The sequence below is a fragment of the Jaculus jaculus genome, chromosome 1, assembly GCF_020740685.1.
Source record: "Jaculus jaculus isolate mJacJac1 chromosome 1, mJacJac1.mat.Y.cur, whole genome shotgun sequence".
Lineage (NCBI taxonomy): Eukaryota > Metazoa > Chordata > Mammalia > Rodentia > Dipodidae > Jaculus > Jaculus jaculus.
The window spans coordinates 269,018,933-269,038,711 of NC_059102.1; the positions used below are offsets into that span (position 1 = coordinate 269,018,933).

Here is a 19,779-nt window from a genome sequence, read left to right on the forward strand (position 1 = left end):
TCTCTCCAGCCCCAGGAAATCTTTTATGTCCACCCTGACACACTAGCTCAACCAAAACCACCTAAACTTCCCCTCTTTCTTGTAGCTGCTTCTTCTCCATGTACCTGAGAAGGGCTATACTGAGCTCCTGTGCGAGGGGGTGGGGGGGTGGGGTTTCCTACCTCTCCAGATTCCTCAGCACACTCGGCTTTACAGGCAGTCCCTAAGGACTAGCTAATCTCTTTAGCCAGCTTCAGTGGAAGCTGAGGGAGAATGAATGTGGTCATCTCATCAGAGTAAATGCCTCTTTAGCTTAACTTCAGGGAGGAAAAAACATGATCACAAAGGTCTTAACAATCAGGCTTTTCAAATATTGTGAGGCTCTCCTCTGGGCTCCCTAAAGAAGTAGGAGGGTAGCAACTAAGAGTGTGGGTCTGGAGGCAGACCACTCAGAGCCAAAGTCTGTAGTAGTCACATACAGTATGGATAAGCCACAGGCCATTCATGTCACCTGTATTGGCTTCAGACTGCCCATAACTTAGGACAGCAATGGACATTGCTAGTATATCTACATTGATTAGAACAAGGCAGAGCCTCTCAGCCTGGGCTCTGTAAACACTGGCTATCTGGATGTGAAAACTGTCACTTGCCATTTCCCCAACGTTTTCTCTCCTTCCTGAACTAGAAGCATTGGCATTATCAGTCATATTCCCCAAGCCCCACCCAGAAAGGAGTACACAGCAACCTGCAGCTGGGTCGGTGCTTGGCCCAGAGCAGCCACTTAATAAATGTCTGAAGTGAGCTTTACTGATGATGCCTGAGGTAGATGTTACATATTTCTATAAATCTTAATAAAATATGATTTTCACCATCTGGCACATATTTCTGCTTGGCCTGTGCAAATTCTGTGCTCTTTAGAACTTGAATTAGAGATCACATCCACCTGGAAGGCGCTTCTCCAATTCCCCTTTCCAGAGGGTTCTATCTTCATGGAAAGAGCTCCCACATCCAAACCATGGTATCTTCTAACACTTGACTCTGTCCCTCCTTCTTTTCCTATACAACCTGGCTCATACTCTCAGTGAGCAGTACCGAGCCTGGTGCACATAGGTGCTCAATGAACACTAGGATTTTTGCTTCTCTTCCTCCACCTCCACTTCATACAAGGAGTTGCTGGTGGAAGCTACACTGGAGATGGGAAAACTTGCTGCATTACATAGGCAACTGTTAAGTGCTGGGCATTGTGACATGTTGGACATATGGTTGTGAGCTAAAGGACAAATCACCTTACTCTCTTGGAGCTTACAAATGAATGTAGAAGACAGAGATTCTGCAAACTATTATACTTTACATAAGGTATTTCCCCCAACAGTCTCGTGTATCAAATGCTTAGTCCCAAAGTAGTGCTATTATTTCAGAAGGTTCTGGGAAGCTTAGTTGGTGGGTGTACTTGGAGAAAGTAGGTAACTGGGGACAGGCCTTTGAAGATAATAACCTGGCCCCCAGACTCTTCCTCACTATCCTTATTTCTGTGCACTATGAAATGAAGAAACTCCTCCACCATATACTCCTGCCACCACAATTTCTGCTCAAGCACATAGGGCCATCAACCAGACTGAACCCTGTAAGACCATGAGCCAAAATACATCTTTCCTTCCTTGGATTTGTTTTCCTCCAGTATTTGGTCACAGTGATATAGAAGTAAGTAATCAGAAAATCATGCCACAAGCATTGTAAACAGTCTGCACTATAAGGGAAAGAACATGGCTCGGAATGAGCTGATAGAGATGGACAGTGCTCTCCACTGGCAGTCAGGGGAGGGTCCCATAATTTGCTTATTCATGATGAGTCACAGCTACTATGCAAATGAGGACTGGCAGGGAGGAGGTGTTCAGACATAGGAGCTACACATGCAGAACAGAGAGATGGGTCAGTTCCTTGTATGGTTCATAAGCTAATGCTGAATACATGGAATTCCCTAGAGCTTAACCTCCCTGCAAAGTAGTCTATAAGTAGCTAGGCAGTTATATTCTTTGTGACGTAGTAACATGCACTAAGTACTGATCTTCGATTCTGTGTCCTTGCCACACTGTCACCAGCTCCAGCTATCCTTGCTTTCTTCCTTTTTCATTTTACTCATTATACCAGTTCAGCTAATATACTATGTCCTTCAGGAAAACCATTTTGCTAATCTAGCTTTGGGGCCCCTACTTATAACTTCTATATCTTCCACACAGTTCAGTAGTGAAAAAAACTATCATCAGTATTTATCCAAACTATTCCTAGTATACAATAGGCACTCACTGGGTAGTAAATTTAACACAGATATTAAGGAGTGTGATAGTTAAGGTGTTGTCAACTTGATCTGTTTAGTAATCCACAGGCTGCTTCTAGGAAGGATCAACTAAAGGAGGAAGTCTTTCTCCCAGGGTGAGCCCTTCCCCCAGAGTGGGCGGGCCCGCTCAGAGAGGGACTTGATATAAGGAAGCTCTGGGTAGAAGAGTTCCCTTTTTTTTCCTTCCTTCCTTCCACTTGGCTGCCAGAGCTGCTCCCTACCTTCTAGCGTGGATTGAAGACCAGTGCGGACTAAAGACCAACATCAACTGAAGACCCACGTGGATCGAAACCCAGCGGCTCCTCAGGAAGCCTCCAGGCTTTCCGGCTCCTCAGGAGGCCTCCAGGTTTTCCGGCACCATCTGCAGTGCCGGTCGGGACTGCTGAGGCATCTGGCCACGTGGACTGAGCAGCTACCAGGTTCGGTGATTCTCAGGCCTGCAACTGCTATTGGACTACTGTAAGCTAATCCAATAAATTCCCTTTATAAAATAATTCATTCTAGTAATTCTGTTCCTCTAGAGAACCCTGACTAATACAAGGAGTTACTGTATGCAATAGATAAAATAGTTTAAAAACAAACAGAAAATGCAAAGATTCAACAAGAAAAATAGAGAACCAAAATAACATCTAACCATTACCAATATCTATCATATGGAAGGAAATATTCCAAGGACTTGCTGTAAATTAATATTACTTTTTTTTTAACCACAAATGAAATTGTCTGTATTTCATTAATAGGCCCAGAGAAGCTAGAAATTTGTATGAGGTAGCAAATGCACAGGTAACCACCCAGCACACTGTGTCTTGGCACATGTGGGTGCCCAAGTAATTTCCAGAACCACAACCACAGATCCATGAGAAGATTACTTCCTCACTGATAAACCAAAATTAAAACAACAGAGCTTGGAAAAGCATTGTACAGACTGGCAGTGGCCAAGGTTGGTGAGAGTCAGAGTGTCTTCAAAGAGAGGGGCAGTTAAGCCCTTGAACATTGTAAAATCCACAGGAGCTAAATGGAGGAAAGCAGATCCACAAGTCCTGACTCAGAAAAGACCAAAGCAGGTTTAGAAGGCAAACTGTCACAGGACATAGTGTGATTGCCATCGCCAGTCTTTGCTCAGATCTCATCTCAGGAAGGCCTTGGAGATGATGGGGTATAGATGGATGAGTGGATGGCTAGCTGGCTGGATAGATGACAGATGTATGTTCTGGATGATAGATTGATATGACCTGTATGTGATTAATTAATAGGCAATAAGTAGAGAAAAAGATTATTCCTATCAAGACTCAATCAACAAACACTTAAGTAATTCTACCATATCTATTGCATATATGTGTGTAATACTTTACATAAATACGTAAATAATGAACTTAGGGAATAACCTAGAAAGACTTCATTAAAAACTATCAACAGCAGTCACTTCTACATAGGATTTGGGGAGAAAGAAGAGGAAAATATGGACTTTTCAAAAGCTCACTTTCCAGGCTACTTGAACTTTTTATAACTCGCTTACACTATTTTTATAACTTAAAAAAAAATAAAAAGTTGGTTTTGCAAGTGGGTAAGGTGCTTACTCTCAAATAGAAGGACTTGAGTTCCATTTCCAGGACCAATGTAAAAAAATCTGGGCATAGTGGTGTGTGCCTATAATTATAGCACTGGGGAGACAAACAGGAGTATCCCTGGAGCTTATTGGCTACCTAAGCTAGCACATTGGTGAACTCTAGGCCAGAAGAGACCTTATCTCAAAAATAGTTCCTGAAAGTGACATCCTAGGTTGCCCTCTGGCCTCCATACACATGCATACATACATGTACCTAGACATGTACAAACACATATGCATACCCCACACACACACCATGCTACACAGAAGGGAGAGGAGAGAAAAATTAAAACTGAAAAGAAGGAAAATGAAAGGAAAGAAAACACTTTAAGAACTTAACTATGCCATAGTGACACAATTATTTCTATTTTCACTAGATTTCAATTTAAAAGTACAATAAAGGATTATTTTTAGAAAAGGTATAAATATGTAAAGACAGAGTCAGAAAAAAAACAGTGGTCAAAATCAATTTGACAGTGGTAAACCAGCTCTATCCTTGTTCTATATCTTCCACAGACCCTGTGTCCCTGTGGCATGCACTACTGAAGAACTTCCACTCCCCTTACACCCATCTGGGCTTGACATTGATGAACAACGAGAGGGAAACACAACCTGGGGATTTTCTGAGCCACTGAGGAAAAAACAATCTCAGTTGGCAAGGAAGAGCAATTCATTGATCCCAAAGTTTGACAGTGGTCAAGAACTTTTGAGCTTCTTCTGGATGCCAAGTCAAATCCAGGTTCATGTACTGACTGGGGAGAGCCCATCTCCTCCTTACATTTGCCAAAGGGTCAGGTTGCTCATGGTTACAGTGTAAGATTTTTCCTCCCAGGCACTCTCCATAAGGCATAGTGGCCAAATTGGATAGAGACTTAACATCACCACATTAAAGGGTTTTAAACTCATCATTAGCACAGGTTATAGCACTTTGAAAGGCAAAAGATAAGCCCCTTATGTTTTTGTTGTTATTGGTACCGAATGCCAGAAAGGTTGGTCATCATTGGTTAGCTGGTGCTGGATGTGCATGAAGAACAGCTTTGCTCAGCAAGTGCTGCCATGCAGCCTCTTGATGGCCTACGGCACACAGGGCAGTTCAGGGCCACCACTCCATGGCCAGAGCTATCCTGAGTATCTGCCCTGAGCCTCTCTCACACAAGTTAATAGCCTTAGGAAGCAGTAGTAATTCTAAAGGTCATAGACTAGGGTCAAGCTCAGAGCAAAGAGTGAGAAGTTTGTGGAACTGTCAGTTTTGAGGAAATATTAAGAGAATTGCAACAACCTCAGAAGGGCTATTCAGGACATTTGCCACTGTGCTATAAGTGAAATATACCTGTAATGTTCCTTCCTCCTCTCTTTGTCTACTTTGGAAATCCACACTGTTCTGGCCTCTAAAGCAAAGCTAAGAGTATGTTTTCTGTATCAGTTGGCCCCAGGGATGGGAGACCTACTCTAAATCCTTGCTTAAATGATCTATTCTAGAATTTCTAATATATAATTCAGCAGGTCCTGTGTTCCTTCCTAAATGATGTGTTCTAGAATGTCTACAAGGCCTAATATGTAAATCCACCTGGTTCTGTGTGTTCCCTCTTTCTGAATTTTTCTAAGAGCTTTTTAACAATGAGTTCAATTTTTTTTTAATTTTATTTATTTATTTGAGAGCGATAGACACAGAAAGAAAGACAGAGAGAGGGAGAGAGAGAGAATGGGCGCGCCAGGGCTTCCAGCCTCTGCAAACGAACTCCAGACGCATGCGCCCCCTTGTGCATCTGGCTAACGTGGGACCTGGGGAACCAAGCCTTGAACCGGGGTCCCTAGGCTTCACAGGCAAGCGCTTAACCGCTAAGCCATCTCTCCAGCCCTAATGAGTTCAATTTTGTTGTTTGTTTTGAAACATGGCTTCTTGTGGCTCCAGCTGGCCTTACGCTCCCTATGTGGCAAAGGATACCTTTGAACTTCTGTTCCTCTTGCCCTGACCTCCAGACAGGTGTGCACCACCACAGTCAGTTTACGTAGTGTTACACACTGAAGCCAGGGCTCCAACCATGCTAGGCAAGCACTCGACCAACTGAGCTCTATCCTCAGTCAGTTAGGAAGTTCATCATTTGATCCAATATTTCAATCATAATGGCACAGACTTTGTGCTAGTATGTTGGACTCAGAAGGATTCTCAGTAAGCCAGAAAGGTCAGAGAAGCAGATCCTATATGACCTAGTCAGGACATACTTTTGTAAGACATCAGAGCTTACAAGTTGTTATTAAATATTTTATTTGTTTATTTACATGAGAGAGATAAAGAGGCAGATACAGAATGGGCATGCCAGGGTCTCTAGCAAATGAACCCCAGATGCATGCACCACATTGTGAGCCACATGGGTACTGAGGAATCAAACCTAGGTCCTTAGGCTTTGCAAGCAAGTGCCTTAACCACTAAGCCATCTTTCCAGCCCATTAGTTGCTGTTAATGACCAGAAGCCAGTCAGGCAGTGATATAGAGGACAGTTTGGGGTTCAAATTTCTTGAACCCAACTTAAGCACTTGTAACTTCAGACCCCCACCTCTATAAAATGGTAGAACACCTGCATCTAAGGTCACAGAACACAAACTGAAAACTGAGGTCTAATCTATGACTGATCCTATACCCTGAAACTACCAACTTTCAAATTTTCATGTCACATGTTAAAGTTTTTGTAAATACAAATACAAGGTCCTGAGCAGAACGTAAATCGCCCTCCAATTCTTCCCTTGAAGCCAAGTGGCATTCACAGCTTGCTGCATTTGCATGCCACCACCCAGAGCTGTTTAGTCTAAGATGCTGGTTACCAAAGTAGAATCCCTAGGCCAGAAGCATCTGGTAACACACTGGGAATGCAGATGCTAAGGCTGCATCCCACACCAAGCTTGACTCACCGCACTGTCGGGGTGCTGAGGGTGCTGCTGCTTGTAGACCCCAAGTTCTCAAAAGTTACACTAGTGCTCAGTATTATGACCAAAAAAGAGGGACATGATCATCATACTGCAAACATAAAAAGGATGAAATAAGCATCCTATAAGTGAAGGGTGGCTTGTTTCAAAAGGCCAGTGGACACAAAATGGCAAATGCTGCCCCTCTGTGTGGGAGGACATACGCACACATGCAATGGAAAGGATGGTGCTGCAACAATGATTCACGCAGTGTCTGAGATGAAAGCCATTCAGATAGAAAAGAATGGTGTCTCAGAAATCAAAGAACTGTGGACATGAGACGAGGAGCTCGTGTGTTCTTGGGCACTTAGGGAGCTCTGGGCAGCCATTTGTCTTCCTAGAGCTCAAAGGGAATGATGGCCTCTACTTGGTGAAGTACCCATAAGGTAAAGCAATCGCATTTCTGCCACTTTAGGAAAAAGAGCACCAAGGCGCTGTGCTCCCAGGCAGAATGGGGGAGGGGACCTTACTAAGTCAGTAGCTTCTCCACTCAGTACAGATGAAGCACATTTGTCTTAGGTAACAAAGGAAAGAGGGACATGGAGGTTAGGGAAATGGTTCAGTTTGATAAAGTACTTGCCATGCAAGCATGAGGACCTGAGTTAGATCCCCATATCCCATGTTAAAAAAAAAAAAAAAAGCTGGGTGTGGTAGTGCATGCTTTTAATCCCAGTGTGGGAGGTGGAGGCAGGGTCCCTGGAGCTTACTGGCCAGCCAGTGTAACTGGCACATGCACATGCCCTTACATACACACATGAATCAACACACAAGTACCTATGCTCATGTGCATGTACACGAACACACACGAGAAAGAGAGACAGAGCAAGAAGGAAAAGAGATACAATCCTTACAAAAAGTGCATCTGTGAGGATGAGGAAACTATCAGGTTTTAAACCTTATGGAGCAAAGTGCACAATTAGAGGTGAAGTACGAGGAGCCACTCTGGATCTAGCAGCTGTAGGTCTATAGGTCGTAGCTGAGAGCCAAACCTCTATAGGACTGCTGTCCCTGGCTATCAGAACTCAACATTTGACACACATGACTCACACGTGTCCCCCGAGATTCTCATTTATTTGATCAGGGCAGAACCTATTCTAACAAGCTCCCCAAGGGATACTGAGGCAGATGGTCTCTAAACCACAAAGTTGTTTGTCATGACCAGAGAAGGATCAGAACCAAAATGGGTGTGGAGTTGCTGTGCACACCTCACAAACACCACTGAGGAGACACAATTGGAAACCAAAACATCAAATGCAAGAGCCCCAATATAGGTTTTGTTCCTACAGACCAAGGAAGTCATCAGCAAACAAGTCACATGTTACATCAGCTGCTTTTCTATATATAGAACCTTAAATCACCAAAAGAAGTTAAAACAATGTAAAACAGGGCTGGAGAGATGGCTTAGCAGTAAAGTGCTTGTCTCTGAAGCCTAAGGACCCCAGTTCGAGGCTCGATTCCCCAGGACCCAAGTTAGCCAGATGCACAAGAAGGCACACACATCTGGAGTTCATTTGCAGTGGCTGGAGGCCCTGGTGTACCCATTCTCTCTATATATATATATCTGCCTCTTTCTCTCTCTGCTGATCTCAAATAAATAAATAAAAATGAACAAAAAAATTTTTAAAAATAACTATGTAAAACAGCCCACCTCCAAAGCACATCCCGGTGGAAGTCCCTGGCCACTTCCTGCAGGCACACAGAGATCTCACCAGTACTGCAGCTCTCTAGCTAACCCCTGGTGGCTGGACACTGATCCTTGGGCCCAGGTCCGAGAAGGTGAGGTAGCAGGAAGACATTCAGGGCACCACCTATGTGTGCACACTTCTTTCATCAAAGCTTTCCTTTGACTTAAAACATAAGTATAGTCATGCCTTATCTCAATACGCCTCTAACTTCTTGGTGGAAAGTTCCAGAACTACAATACCTCCTCTGTCTTGGGTCCTGTCCAAGAACCTTAAACTACTCTTTGGGATATTATTATTCTCTCTTTAGCAAGGATTCATGGTCTTTTCCTGTCCCTGGTTCTCCCCAGACTTAGATAATAAGCTAGTTCTAACTACAGATATGAAGGGTGATTGTTGCTAGGGTACTTATCATGCCAGTGACCCCAGAGCATGTTAATGGTTGGCAAGGTCATCCTATATTCAGAATGCATTTTACCCCAAGTAACTTCCCAACCTGGAGCCAGGGGCAGCCTCACTCACTGCACAGAAGACGCTAAGTTTCAGAGGCAGCCATCCTTACCTATCATTCAGTCACTCTGCTCCAGCACCCAGCATGGCTGCAGTCCTGAGGAAGTATTCAAAATGTCAGTACTGAGCGGAGAGACGCTGACACCCACTGTGAAGTCACACTGCCAATCCATCTTGACACAGAGCATGTCTGAAGATGCGGAGGGTCATCAGGGTGCCTGTGAGCCCATCTGTGTGACCACCCCAGACTCAGCACATCAGATGCAATGGGCTCTGCACTAGCCACAGATTTCCAGAGGATCATACATACATGAAACAAAAGAGTCCCAGCCTTAGCGCCATGGAAGCATGTGGGCACCAGTACTGGGGGGTGTAATTTAAAAGACCCTTTTGGAACAGGTAAGAACACAACAGAGGCAAGCCACTTCCTCCTCTCCATCTCAGCTGGGGCCAAGTGGAGCAGAGAAAGAAGAGGAAGACAAGAGATCAGGGAGAAGAAAGGTCCTAAGTAACATTTCCATCAACTTTGCCAGGCTGGTCCATACCAAGTTCCCCAGGTCACGAGGTACCTGCTCCCATTAGCAGGTCATAGACTAGAGGGGCCCAACAGTGAAGAACAAATGGCTAGTGGCTCCACTCCACTTCAGAAAGTGGCACAGGACAAGAAAAGCCAGGCAGCCAGTCAGCACACTGTCCTCCCTCACTGCCTTTCCTATGCTTGCAGAAACTGTGGTGTGAACAGGGCAGGGGGGGTGCCAAAGTCCCAGTGCTGGGATTCTGCCCATGCTCCTGTGCCCCATGCTGTGAGCTTCAGAAGCTCTCCAAGCCACTCTTCCTGTGACAGGGAACTCCGTGACTGCTGGCAGCTGTCACAGAAACATCAAACATGATGTTTATACCAAGCCTCATTTACACAAGCCCACTGCTCCCCAAGAGATGAGTGTTTAAAACAAACAGTGTTTACATATGCTAGCAGGCAGAGAGTCACATCAGTACTGGGATCCCCAGACGGAAATGTGAGTCAGGCTGGGGCAAAGACGCCTACATAAATGCTGTTTGGGTAAAATGCCTGTCTCCAGGGCAGGGAGAACCTCAAGGTGATACCTTACGTTCTGCAGCAAGAGTTCTCAAAGACAGTCTAGGGTGATAGATAGCTCAGTCATGAAAGTGTTTGCCTGGCAAGCAAGGAGACCTGAGATACTCCCCAGAAGCGCATATAAAAATGCTGAGTGACAGGACACACTTGTATTCCCAGCACTGGTGAGGCAGAGATAGGAGGATCCCTAGGGCTCACTGGCCAGTCAATAGCCTAACTGGAGGGTTCCAGGCCAATGAGAGTTACTGTCTCAAAATAGGTGGATGGTGTTCCCAAGGAACAAATGATATCTGAAGTTGTCCTCTGGCATTCACATCCATGAGCACACATATATACACATGTGCATGCACACACACACACACACACTCAAAATTAGCTCCTGAAGACAAATGCTCTCCACAGTGGAGCACCCTCTGAACCCCTATGCCACCATCATCACTGACATGCATTTGTCTCATCCCACCATCCAGCTGCACCACATGCATGCCAGCATCCCTGTTCCCAGCAATACTCTGGCTCAATCAAGGGCACATGGACATGTGGCCAAATGTACATGACCCAGGTGGTAAGAGCTGAAGCCACAATTACTGGGAAGATGAGTTAAGGGCGGGATAGGAGCATCTCATCCTAGGCTGAAAAGGGATGGCGGTCCTGGCAGTATAGCTTAGTTGGCAGGAGGCTTGCCTAGCATGCAGGCCACCCTGGGTTTGATCCCCAGCTCCACATAAAACTGGCACGTAATCTCAGCCAGCACTCAGAAGGGGAAAGCACAGGGATTAGAAGTCCAAGCCAGGCGTCAGCCTCATCAGGAGTCTATAGCCTGCCTGGGCTACATAAGACTGTCAAAACAACCACCCATCCAAGAGAGGGCAGTGATTTAGCTCAGTGGAAGAGTGCATGCCTAGCAAGTTGCTAGGTCCTGGGTTCCACTCTTGGCACCAAAGTGGGTCTGGGGAACCAAGAGAAAGAAAAGCCACAAACCGAGCCCGTTCTCCACCAGCGCCGAGTGGGTCCCATCACAGTCGCTGCCATCCTGCTCTCCAATGTGGTCATTCAAATCCAAGTCCGGCTGATTAGACCCATTTCCAAAATGTCTCTCATCCTTCTCTGAGCCGGCATCACCATTTTCCAGGCCATTCTGGGCCTTCTTTAGGGGCATGATTTGCAAACCACTGGGGGTAGTCCTGTATGATACAGTCTTGGCAGCCCTGTCACCAGCCCCTGGAGGCTTGCCGGAAGACCCCTTCTTGGGCTTGGACAGAGGAGGGTTGATCCGCTTCCTCTTGTGGGAAGTCCCCTTGTTCTTGCCCTCTGGGGGTCTGTGGGAGAGTCTCTCCACAGGTGGAGTGCGTGGGTCCCGCACAAGCCTGGAGGCGCCTGCCTGCTTCCCGGCCTTCACCCTCTTGTCCTTGGCCACATGCAGCCCGTTGAACTCGTCAATGAACTCCTCACAGTGCAAGAGGTGGTGCTCCGGCTCCCATGTGTCCTCTGTGCTCCCATAGCCCTTCCATCGGATCAGATACTCCCATTTTCCCTTCTTGTTCTTCCTCTTGTCCACAATCCTTTCAACCTAGAACACAAGAGTCACAGAGAGAGAAGAAGGTCAGTCCCAGGCAAGGGGAGACTGGCTTACTTTATAACTTTCCTGAACAGAACCAGAAACAAACATGTGCTCATGGCCATTTGGCTCCTAACCACTCATGCTCACTGGTAGTATCCTCATGGCCATCCACACTTCCTCTTGTTTGAGAGGGCACAGCAAGCCTGCTGTGGAGATGCTTATTCTTTTCATGGCAGCAAGCAGACTCTGACTTTGAAAGACCTATTTCATTCTTATATAAGAAACATTTATTGGATAATAATAACGAATATGTTAATGTATCCTTATCAGATTGTGACACATACTAAATCTAATTTATAGTGATCAGCAGCATTGACTGGGCATTTATGAGATGGCCACTACTAAATGCTGTGCATTGCTCATCTCATTTTCTTGAGCAACACCTCAATAAGGTAGGTGTTTTCTATTCCCATTGTAAAGCAAGGGAACTAGGGCTCAGAGAGAGAAGTCATTTAAACAGGTCCCAGAACTGGTAAAGACAGAGCTGGAGTTTGAACTACCCTCACCCAACACCTATTCTTTTAATCACTATGTTACACCAACTCACTCTACTGTGAGAGTATTCCATATTGAACAAAACGGATTTGAGTCAACAAAGTCTTGTCTATGGCTGTACTACCCTGAATGTGCCCGATCTCATCTAAATCAACAATGCCCAGCTCTACCACCATGCACTCTTCCTAGGTGCCACGCAGCCTAGCCAGGAGGGAATGAGAGGAGGCACAGTTGTTGAGCCTGCCAAGTGCTTTGCATCATTATGATCCCATGTTAGATGAGGACACTGACCGTGAACAACTGGCTTCAGAGGCACGGCCAGGGTATAGTGGGGGTGGGGTTTGAAGTTTCTGTGCATGAGTCTTAAAAGGTAAGAACGCCTACCATCCTCCAAATTATGTGGACAAACACACTCAAGGAAATGCCAGTTCTGCTTTTAATAGCTAATATATTCAAGTGAAGGGTATTTGAGAATTCATTTATTATTCTTTCACCTTTGCTATGCATTTGACTATTTTTTTTAATTTAGAAAATGTAGTGGAAATTCTCAGTCTCTATCCTCACAAATGCTCACTTTCTTTCTTTTTTTTTTAAATTTAATTTACTAGTTTTCATTCCAAACACAAGCCCACTCTACAATATCAAGCTACCATCAATCACGGGGTATAAGAGGGCCTACACCTATCAAACTGTCTATCAAAAAAGTAAATGTTATGTCAATTTTCCGGGTGCTAACTTACTCTCCATTGGAGAATCTGCTTCTCTTTTCCAGATAGATGCAGATCCTAAGAAGAGAGCTGCCCCAACATACCTCACTTTCAATAGAAAAATTTGCCAGGTGTGGTGGTGCACACCTTTAATCCCAGCACTCGGATGGCAGAGGTCGTGGATCGCCGTGAGTTTGAGGCTACCCTAAGACTCCATAGTGAATCCCAGGACAACCTGAGCTAGAGTGAGACACTACCTTGGGGAAAAGAAAGAAAATAATTTTGATTCAGTGGCATTAAGCTACAAGGTAGGAATTTGTGCTTGAAACTTATGAAAAGAAAGGGAACATGGGAGAGAAAAGTGGGTGGGGTTAGGCTGAAGACTGCTGGAGAGTAACAGACACAAGGGTTCATCATATGACTGTTTATATGGGCACATGTTTTTCCAAATGAGACCGTCTTACTGGTGGTTTGTATATAACAGACATTATGTAAAACAATTACATATCTTTTACTGCTTTTCTCTTAATAAATATGGAAATAGATAGGCCATATTTCCTCCTCATAATACTGCCTCTCTTCGATAACTTGTTTTCTTAATTGATTCGTCTTCACTTAAGTTGGCCTGTGTCTGCTAAAATTTCCTTCAGTATGAAATGCTCTCTTTTAGATTTATTGCATAAATCATATATATGAACTATAATGTGGGTTTTTAAGTAAAATTGTGCCCAGCTCATCTGAATTCAACCTGTGGCTCAAATAATGTTTCTGGTTGAGTATTTGTAATGATAATCCAGAAAGCCCTAGAAAGTGTCTGGGAGAGCTTGAAGCATTGCCTCTCCTGAGGGTGTTATAGGAGAGAATGTATGCAGGGTAACAGAAGGGCAAAAGTGAATGGGCAGGTCAGCGTTGTGTGGAGTAGTAGCATTCTCATGTACAGTGACCTGCAGTGTGAGAAGCAAACCCACATAAGTGCTTGGGAGTTGAGGGATATGTGCTAGTGTGGCGGTCTCCAGATCTAGGAAGAGTTAAAAAGTATATTAAAAGTTATGAAGAAGAGGATAGTGTCACACAGCTAACACACACTGTGTGGATGGGTGATGGATGATGGATGGGTGAGTGGGGAAGTATATGGGTGAATGAACATATAGGTGGATAGTGGATAAATGGATAACTGGATAGAAGAATAACTGATGGAAGAATAGACAGGTGTTAGGTGAAGAAAGAGCTCACCATGAAGGGACAGGCAGACAGATAAATGACAGTCAAAACGAGCTTTGTATCTTTAAAAACACTTACAAAAATGAACATACACTTTAAAGAAAGACTATGTTCAATACCCAATTAAACTGTATGTGTTCCTAAGCAATTTTTCTAAACCGTTTTGGGCCTCAGATGACTCACATACCAAGAGGAAGTTACCCGCCTACTTTATTGGCTGGTTGTAGAGAATATACAAATATGGGTTTCTACATTCTACAACAAAGGTCATTTAAGCTTGCACAGCCTCCTATGACCACAAATTTTGCCAGTGTCTACAGATATAAAGTTCCCCCACCCTGTACAAGGTGACGTCTGATGGCAGTCAGCTTCTCTCTGTAGAAAAGAAGCTGCTCCAAGTGCAGGAAATGGTGGTGCAGAGTAGTGCTGTTGGAGAAGCCTGGGGCATTAGCAAGGGTTTGGGGTCGAGGTGGCTGTCTGAGGCCACAATGGGGAGAGAGCTTAGGTCTGTTCTTTCTGTCCAAGTTACTGGAAGTTACAACAGAAAGGCCACTGCTTCTACCTCTGGTGCCTTCCAGAGCCCTGGGCACTTAACCAAACCCAATACCAAGTATAAACAGAATTAATGGTATCAACCTTAGTAGCCTGTTCTTGAAAAAAAAAAAAAAAAAAAAAAACTGTTGGCTCTGCCACTTCCTATCCCTATGGCCCTGGGCAACTGGCCCAATCCCTTTGAACCTCACTATCCCCTATTGTAAAGCACAACCTTAATAACTTTGTGAAGAGAACTGAAATGATTGTGATATGGAAAAGCACTGTAAAGTACACCAAGGAGATTAGGGGGACTGTTTGGATATACACAAAATCAGTGGACAGAAATGCTTTTTTATCCATTATTCTATCCAGTGTTTAAAAGAAAAAAGCAAAAGATACTTTCAAGTTCAAAAAAGTAACCCCCCACCCGATGAAAGACCAAAATGTCCCCAGGGAACTCTGAGGAAAGCTGACCACAAGCATCCCATAATACTTTGATCCCTGCCATCTCTGGGGACTTGCTCTCCTTCCTATGTCCCTGGGTGGGCTCCCTTTCTCCAGCATCTCAAACAGACCTTGATGTCATTTTCTCTGCCTATTGCCAAGGCCAAAGTTGCTTAGGACTTAACCTGGCAACAAATCCTGCCTGGGAAATCCTTCCTTTCCTGAAACTCCCCTAATCTCCTCATCGGTCTCCTACCTCCTCACACTTGATGACCAAAGTGACACCTTGGCCCAGCAATTTATCTAGGGATACTGCAGCCCACCTACCTGCAAAGGATGCATGCATTACCTGGAGCTCATTCCTTGCAAATACAAAGAACTTTCAATTCCTCTCCTTTACTTATACACACTCACCAACACGTGAATCATATTAGAAAATCTGTCATGCCCACACCCCTGCCAGCTTCTTTCTTCAAAGATAAGTAATATGAGATGCTGAACTATTCCTTAGAGGTCAACTAAATCATTAATTAACATTTACTCTGTGATCCCAGTTAACCTGAGTGCCTTCTACCACTGATGGGGGCAGGGTAGTTATGATGCAATTATTACCTGTGTCACAGTGACCCAGGGATGACTGTCTTGTTAGGAATAATGATAGCAATCACCTGGATAGGTGCATCCTAAGTTCTAGGAACTGTGCTAATCACTCAGAAAGTATTAAGATTTCATTGTATCTATTCTTTCAGTGGGCTGTTACTCTCATCATTTGACAAGTAGGAAAACTGGGGCTCAGAGAGGGTGGGTAACTTCTATTCACCACCCATTTAGTAGGCGGTTAACCAACATCTGACCTTAAGTTCACCTAAATGATTAGCCTGAGTTCCTCATCAGTGGGAAGCCCTCACAACAAGTAGACAGAAATTGCCAGTGATACAGGCGAGCAATGTGCCAGAGGAAGCTAAAGAAGGAATGGTGGCTACATGGAAACCATTCATTTGAAGTCTTCAGTGAGCATGAACAACATGGCCCGGTGTGCAGCAGGAGACCACATAGCATAGAGACACACACATTCTAAGGTAGGACACACCACTTGAAACAGTGAGCACAAAGTAATGTGTTGGATGAAATATGGAAAGTGCTCTGATGGGGAAGAGGAGACTGAGAGAAGATAAAGAAAGGACAGAAAGGCACATATGAGACCAACATGTTGAAATGAGACTAAACTGGATTTTCTACCAGAAGACCCCCATTAGAGGTCAGTCCTTGCTACCTTAGCCTTCCATTAACAGACAAAATAATAGCCATACCTAATCTTATTCAGTCAGCTACTACTGTATATGTCCCTGTATATTAACTCATCTTGAAAACAGCCCAAGAAGGTCATTTTATTTTCTTTTATTATAGAGGATGAACTGAGGAACCTGGAGGTCCCCATCTCTGATAAGTATCTGAAAGCTCAGAATGGTCCCTAACTATGTTGGCTCCAAACCCCACATTTTCAGTGACTGCCTTCTATATATTTTCCACTGGGCAGGATGAAACCCCACTCATGCCATGTGGGCCTCCTTCCCTAATCATAGCACTTTCTCACCAAGCCAGGGCAATATAAAAATCACAACAGCTCTGGGACCCAGGATTCCCCATCAAAGTTTTCCAGTCTCTTGAAAGACCAGCTGCCCCCACCCAACAAAGGGTATGCCTGGGGCACTTAGCATTGCCAGCATGTGCCTCGGGCTCTGCAAGCGAACAGGAAGGCTGACAAAAGAGTAAGGTGAAAGTGATGATCCTTGCCTATGGGCCAGCCATTTACACATGAGACTAGCCACCGCTGGATAAAAATGCAGGCAGGCCATTTCCCTGACTCCAGGAGGACCTTTCTTCCTGAATCCTTTCAATGTCCTCAGACAAATCCCTTAGGATTTAAAAGCTCCCATCATTAACCTTGGGGTACAGGGTCCTCAGGGAAGCAAAGACAGTTCTGGAAGCAACTTCGCATGGGCTGCCCATTTAAATTACACCAGATGGTCCAGTCAAGAGGAACTCAGAAAGACCAAGAGGTCTTTGCCAGTCTGTCCAGCAAAGCTGCCCCAGAAAAATGGCTGCCAGACTGCAACTTCTGGCCTGGAGACAGGCAAATCAAAACTTACTCACAGGAGAGGTCTGACCCAAAGACTTATTGGCAACCAAGTGATGAAAGTAACCAAGATGGAGAAGCCATTCTTTGATCAGGAACACGGAGTTATTAAAACTTCTAAAACATGCAAACACAGTCATCACCAACATTTCCCAGGAAAGTCAGACTAAAGAGAAATGCCAGTGCACATTTTTGGTTGGCATTGGTGGTGTGTTTTCCACACGTGGAAAACATGGCTTCTGGAGGCTGAGGACATGGATTAATGGATAAAATGCTTGCTGAACAAGCATGAAGACCAAAGTTAAGAGCCCCAACATCCATGTAAAATGCTGGTCACAGCAGCAGTATCTATAATCCCAGTTTTGGGGAAATGCAGACATGTGAATCCCTATAGCTTACTAACTAGCTAGTCTAGACAAATCAGTGAGCTCTAGGTTCAGTGAGAGACCTTGCCTCAATAATAATAATAATAATAATAATAATAATAATAATAAACATGGAGAGCAACTGAGGAAGCTACTAATCATCAACCTCTGTCTTCCACGAGTAGGCACACACATATACAAATGCACCTCAAGCACACATATGAACACTCATACATACACAAAACACACATATACATGCATGTGCAAAGTAAGCAAAAAGAGGCTGGGGAGATGATTCAGTGGGTAAAAGTGCTTGCTTGATGCTCAGGCATGAGAACCTGTTTGATCCTAAGCACTCACATAAAAATCAGGATGTCTCTCATAGCACCGGAACGCACTATGGGAGCTGCTGAGGGACAGTGATCACTAGCAGCATGTAAAAGCAGGGTACCCTGCAAACTACAAGGTCAGCCAGCCAGGCAAGAAGAACACACTTGTGTGATAGTGGCACGCAGCCTTTGCAGGTAACCACCTGACCTCTGATTAGACATATGGCCCACTCAGTGAGAGAGACCTCATATCTAGGACTGGTAACCAAATCAGAATCCTATGGACAGGAAATTCAAAGATTCCAGAGAGAAGTCCCCACTGCTGTCTGGATAAGAAGACGGGCTCACACACCAAAAAGTCACTCACTCAAATAACTATACACATACCCTTTAATCTAAGTTGCTCTCAGCCTTGGTTCAGGAATATTTTATTTTAAAGATGGCAGAGAAAACAGAGGAGATACAAGACAATAACAACAACAAAATGTCACCACAAGGTATGCCACCTCTACCACATCTACCAGGGCCCACCCAGGAGAAACTGCAGAGGAAGTAGCAACACAAGTACTGCTCTCACTGCTATCCTAACAACCAGCTCCAAAGCAGTAGTGCAGACACTGAGGTCAATAAAAACCCATCAAAAGGATTTCTATGACTTTAAGGCCAGCCTGAGACTACATAGTGAATTCCAGGTCACCTTAGGATAGAGTGAGATCCTACCTCGGAAAACCAATTTAAAAAAATCAAAGCAGACATCCACAGGAAACAGAGAACTCAACACCAAGTCAGACTGCTAACAGGCCAGCTGTGGCTCAGGGAATGTGGTGAGAGGGAGTGGGAAATTTGTAAGACTGTTCTGAGGCATGGTACTCTCCCCTTAGCCCACAGAGACTGACTGAGGCCTTCATGACCCCACAGTGAACAGTCACTGAGGAAGCCCCCAGGAAAATGGAAGCAGACATGAGGGGATAAAAGAACAGATAAAAGATAAAAGAGCCTTTTTGTAAAATAAAAGTTACAGAAAAAATTAAAAAATTTTAAAAATCATTATATATTAAAAAGCAGGTGTGCATACCTGTAACCTCAGTGCTTGTGGGAGAGGGTTAGTGCAAAGACAGGCGAATTGCTGAGGCTCGCTGGTCAGGCTGCCTAACAGAAAAATGACATGTGCTCCAGGCTCAGTGAGAGACCATGTATTAAGGAAATACGACAGATGAGCAATAGAAGAGGACATTCAACATTCTTCTCTGGCCAGCACATGGGTTGGGTTGCATGGGTATGCACATCTGCATACACACACACACACACACACACACACACACACAAAGAAAGTATGCCCTGTATATTCAAAAGGGAGAAATGATGAACTGAAACTGAAACTGAAATGAAAGAAGATTCATTTACATGAGACAGGAGGCAAATAAACCAGAGGGCAAAGGAAGAGACTTCTCACTGGAGCCAGGAAAGGACAGAGTGAACATGAAGAAAATCAAACCAGTGATGGAGACCATGACCTCCCAAGCCTCTCCATGAGTGAGGAACAGGGCACAGGTTATTTAAAAAGTACTAAAGGAACTGAGGCTAGAGGTGTGGGAGACGTTACAGACACTCAACCAAGGTGAGACTTGCACACAGAAAACATCAGAATGCCACAGAAGTGCTAATCAAGGTGTCATAGGAGTAATGATCTCCATCCATGTCCTGAGTGCATGGGAGAAAAGAGCTCAGTGACAGGAGCAGGAAGCTTCAGAACACGT

At 44.5% G+C, this 19,779-nt stretch overlaps 1 protein-coding gene across 2 annotated transcripts in view; it reads right to left on the reverse strand.

The window, feature by feature from the left end:
* The window catches only part of Cdyl2 (chromodomain Y like 2), a 222,778-nt gene that overhangs the window by 59,397 nt on the left and 143,602 nt on the right, over positions 1-19,779 (reverse strand). For both annotated transcript variants that reach the window (XM_045141491.1, XM_045141492.1), the window contains exon 2: positions 11,151-11,739. In XM_045141491.1, coding sequence (XP_044997426.1) covers positions 11,151-11,739 — 589 coding nt within the window. The remainder of the gene's footprint in view (positions 1-11,150; positions 11,740-19,779) is intronic.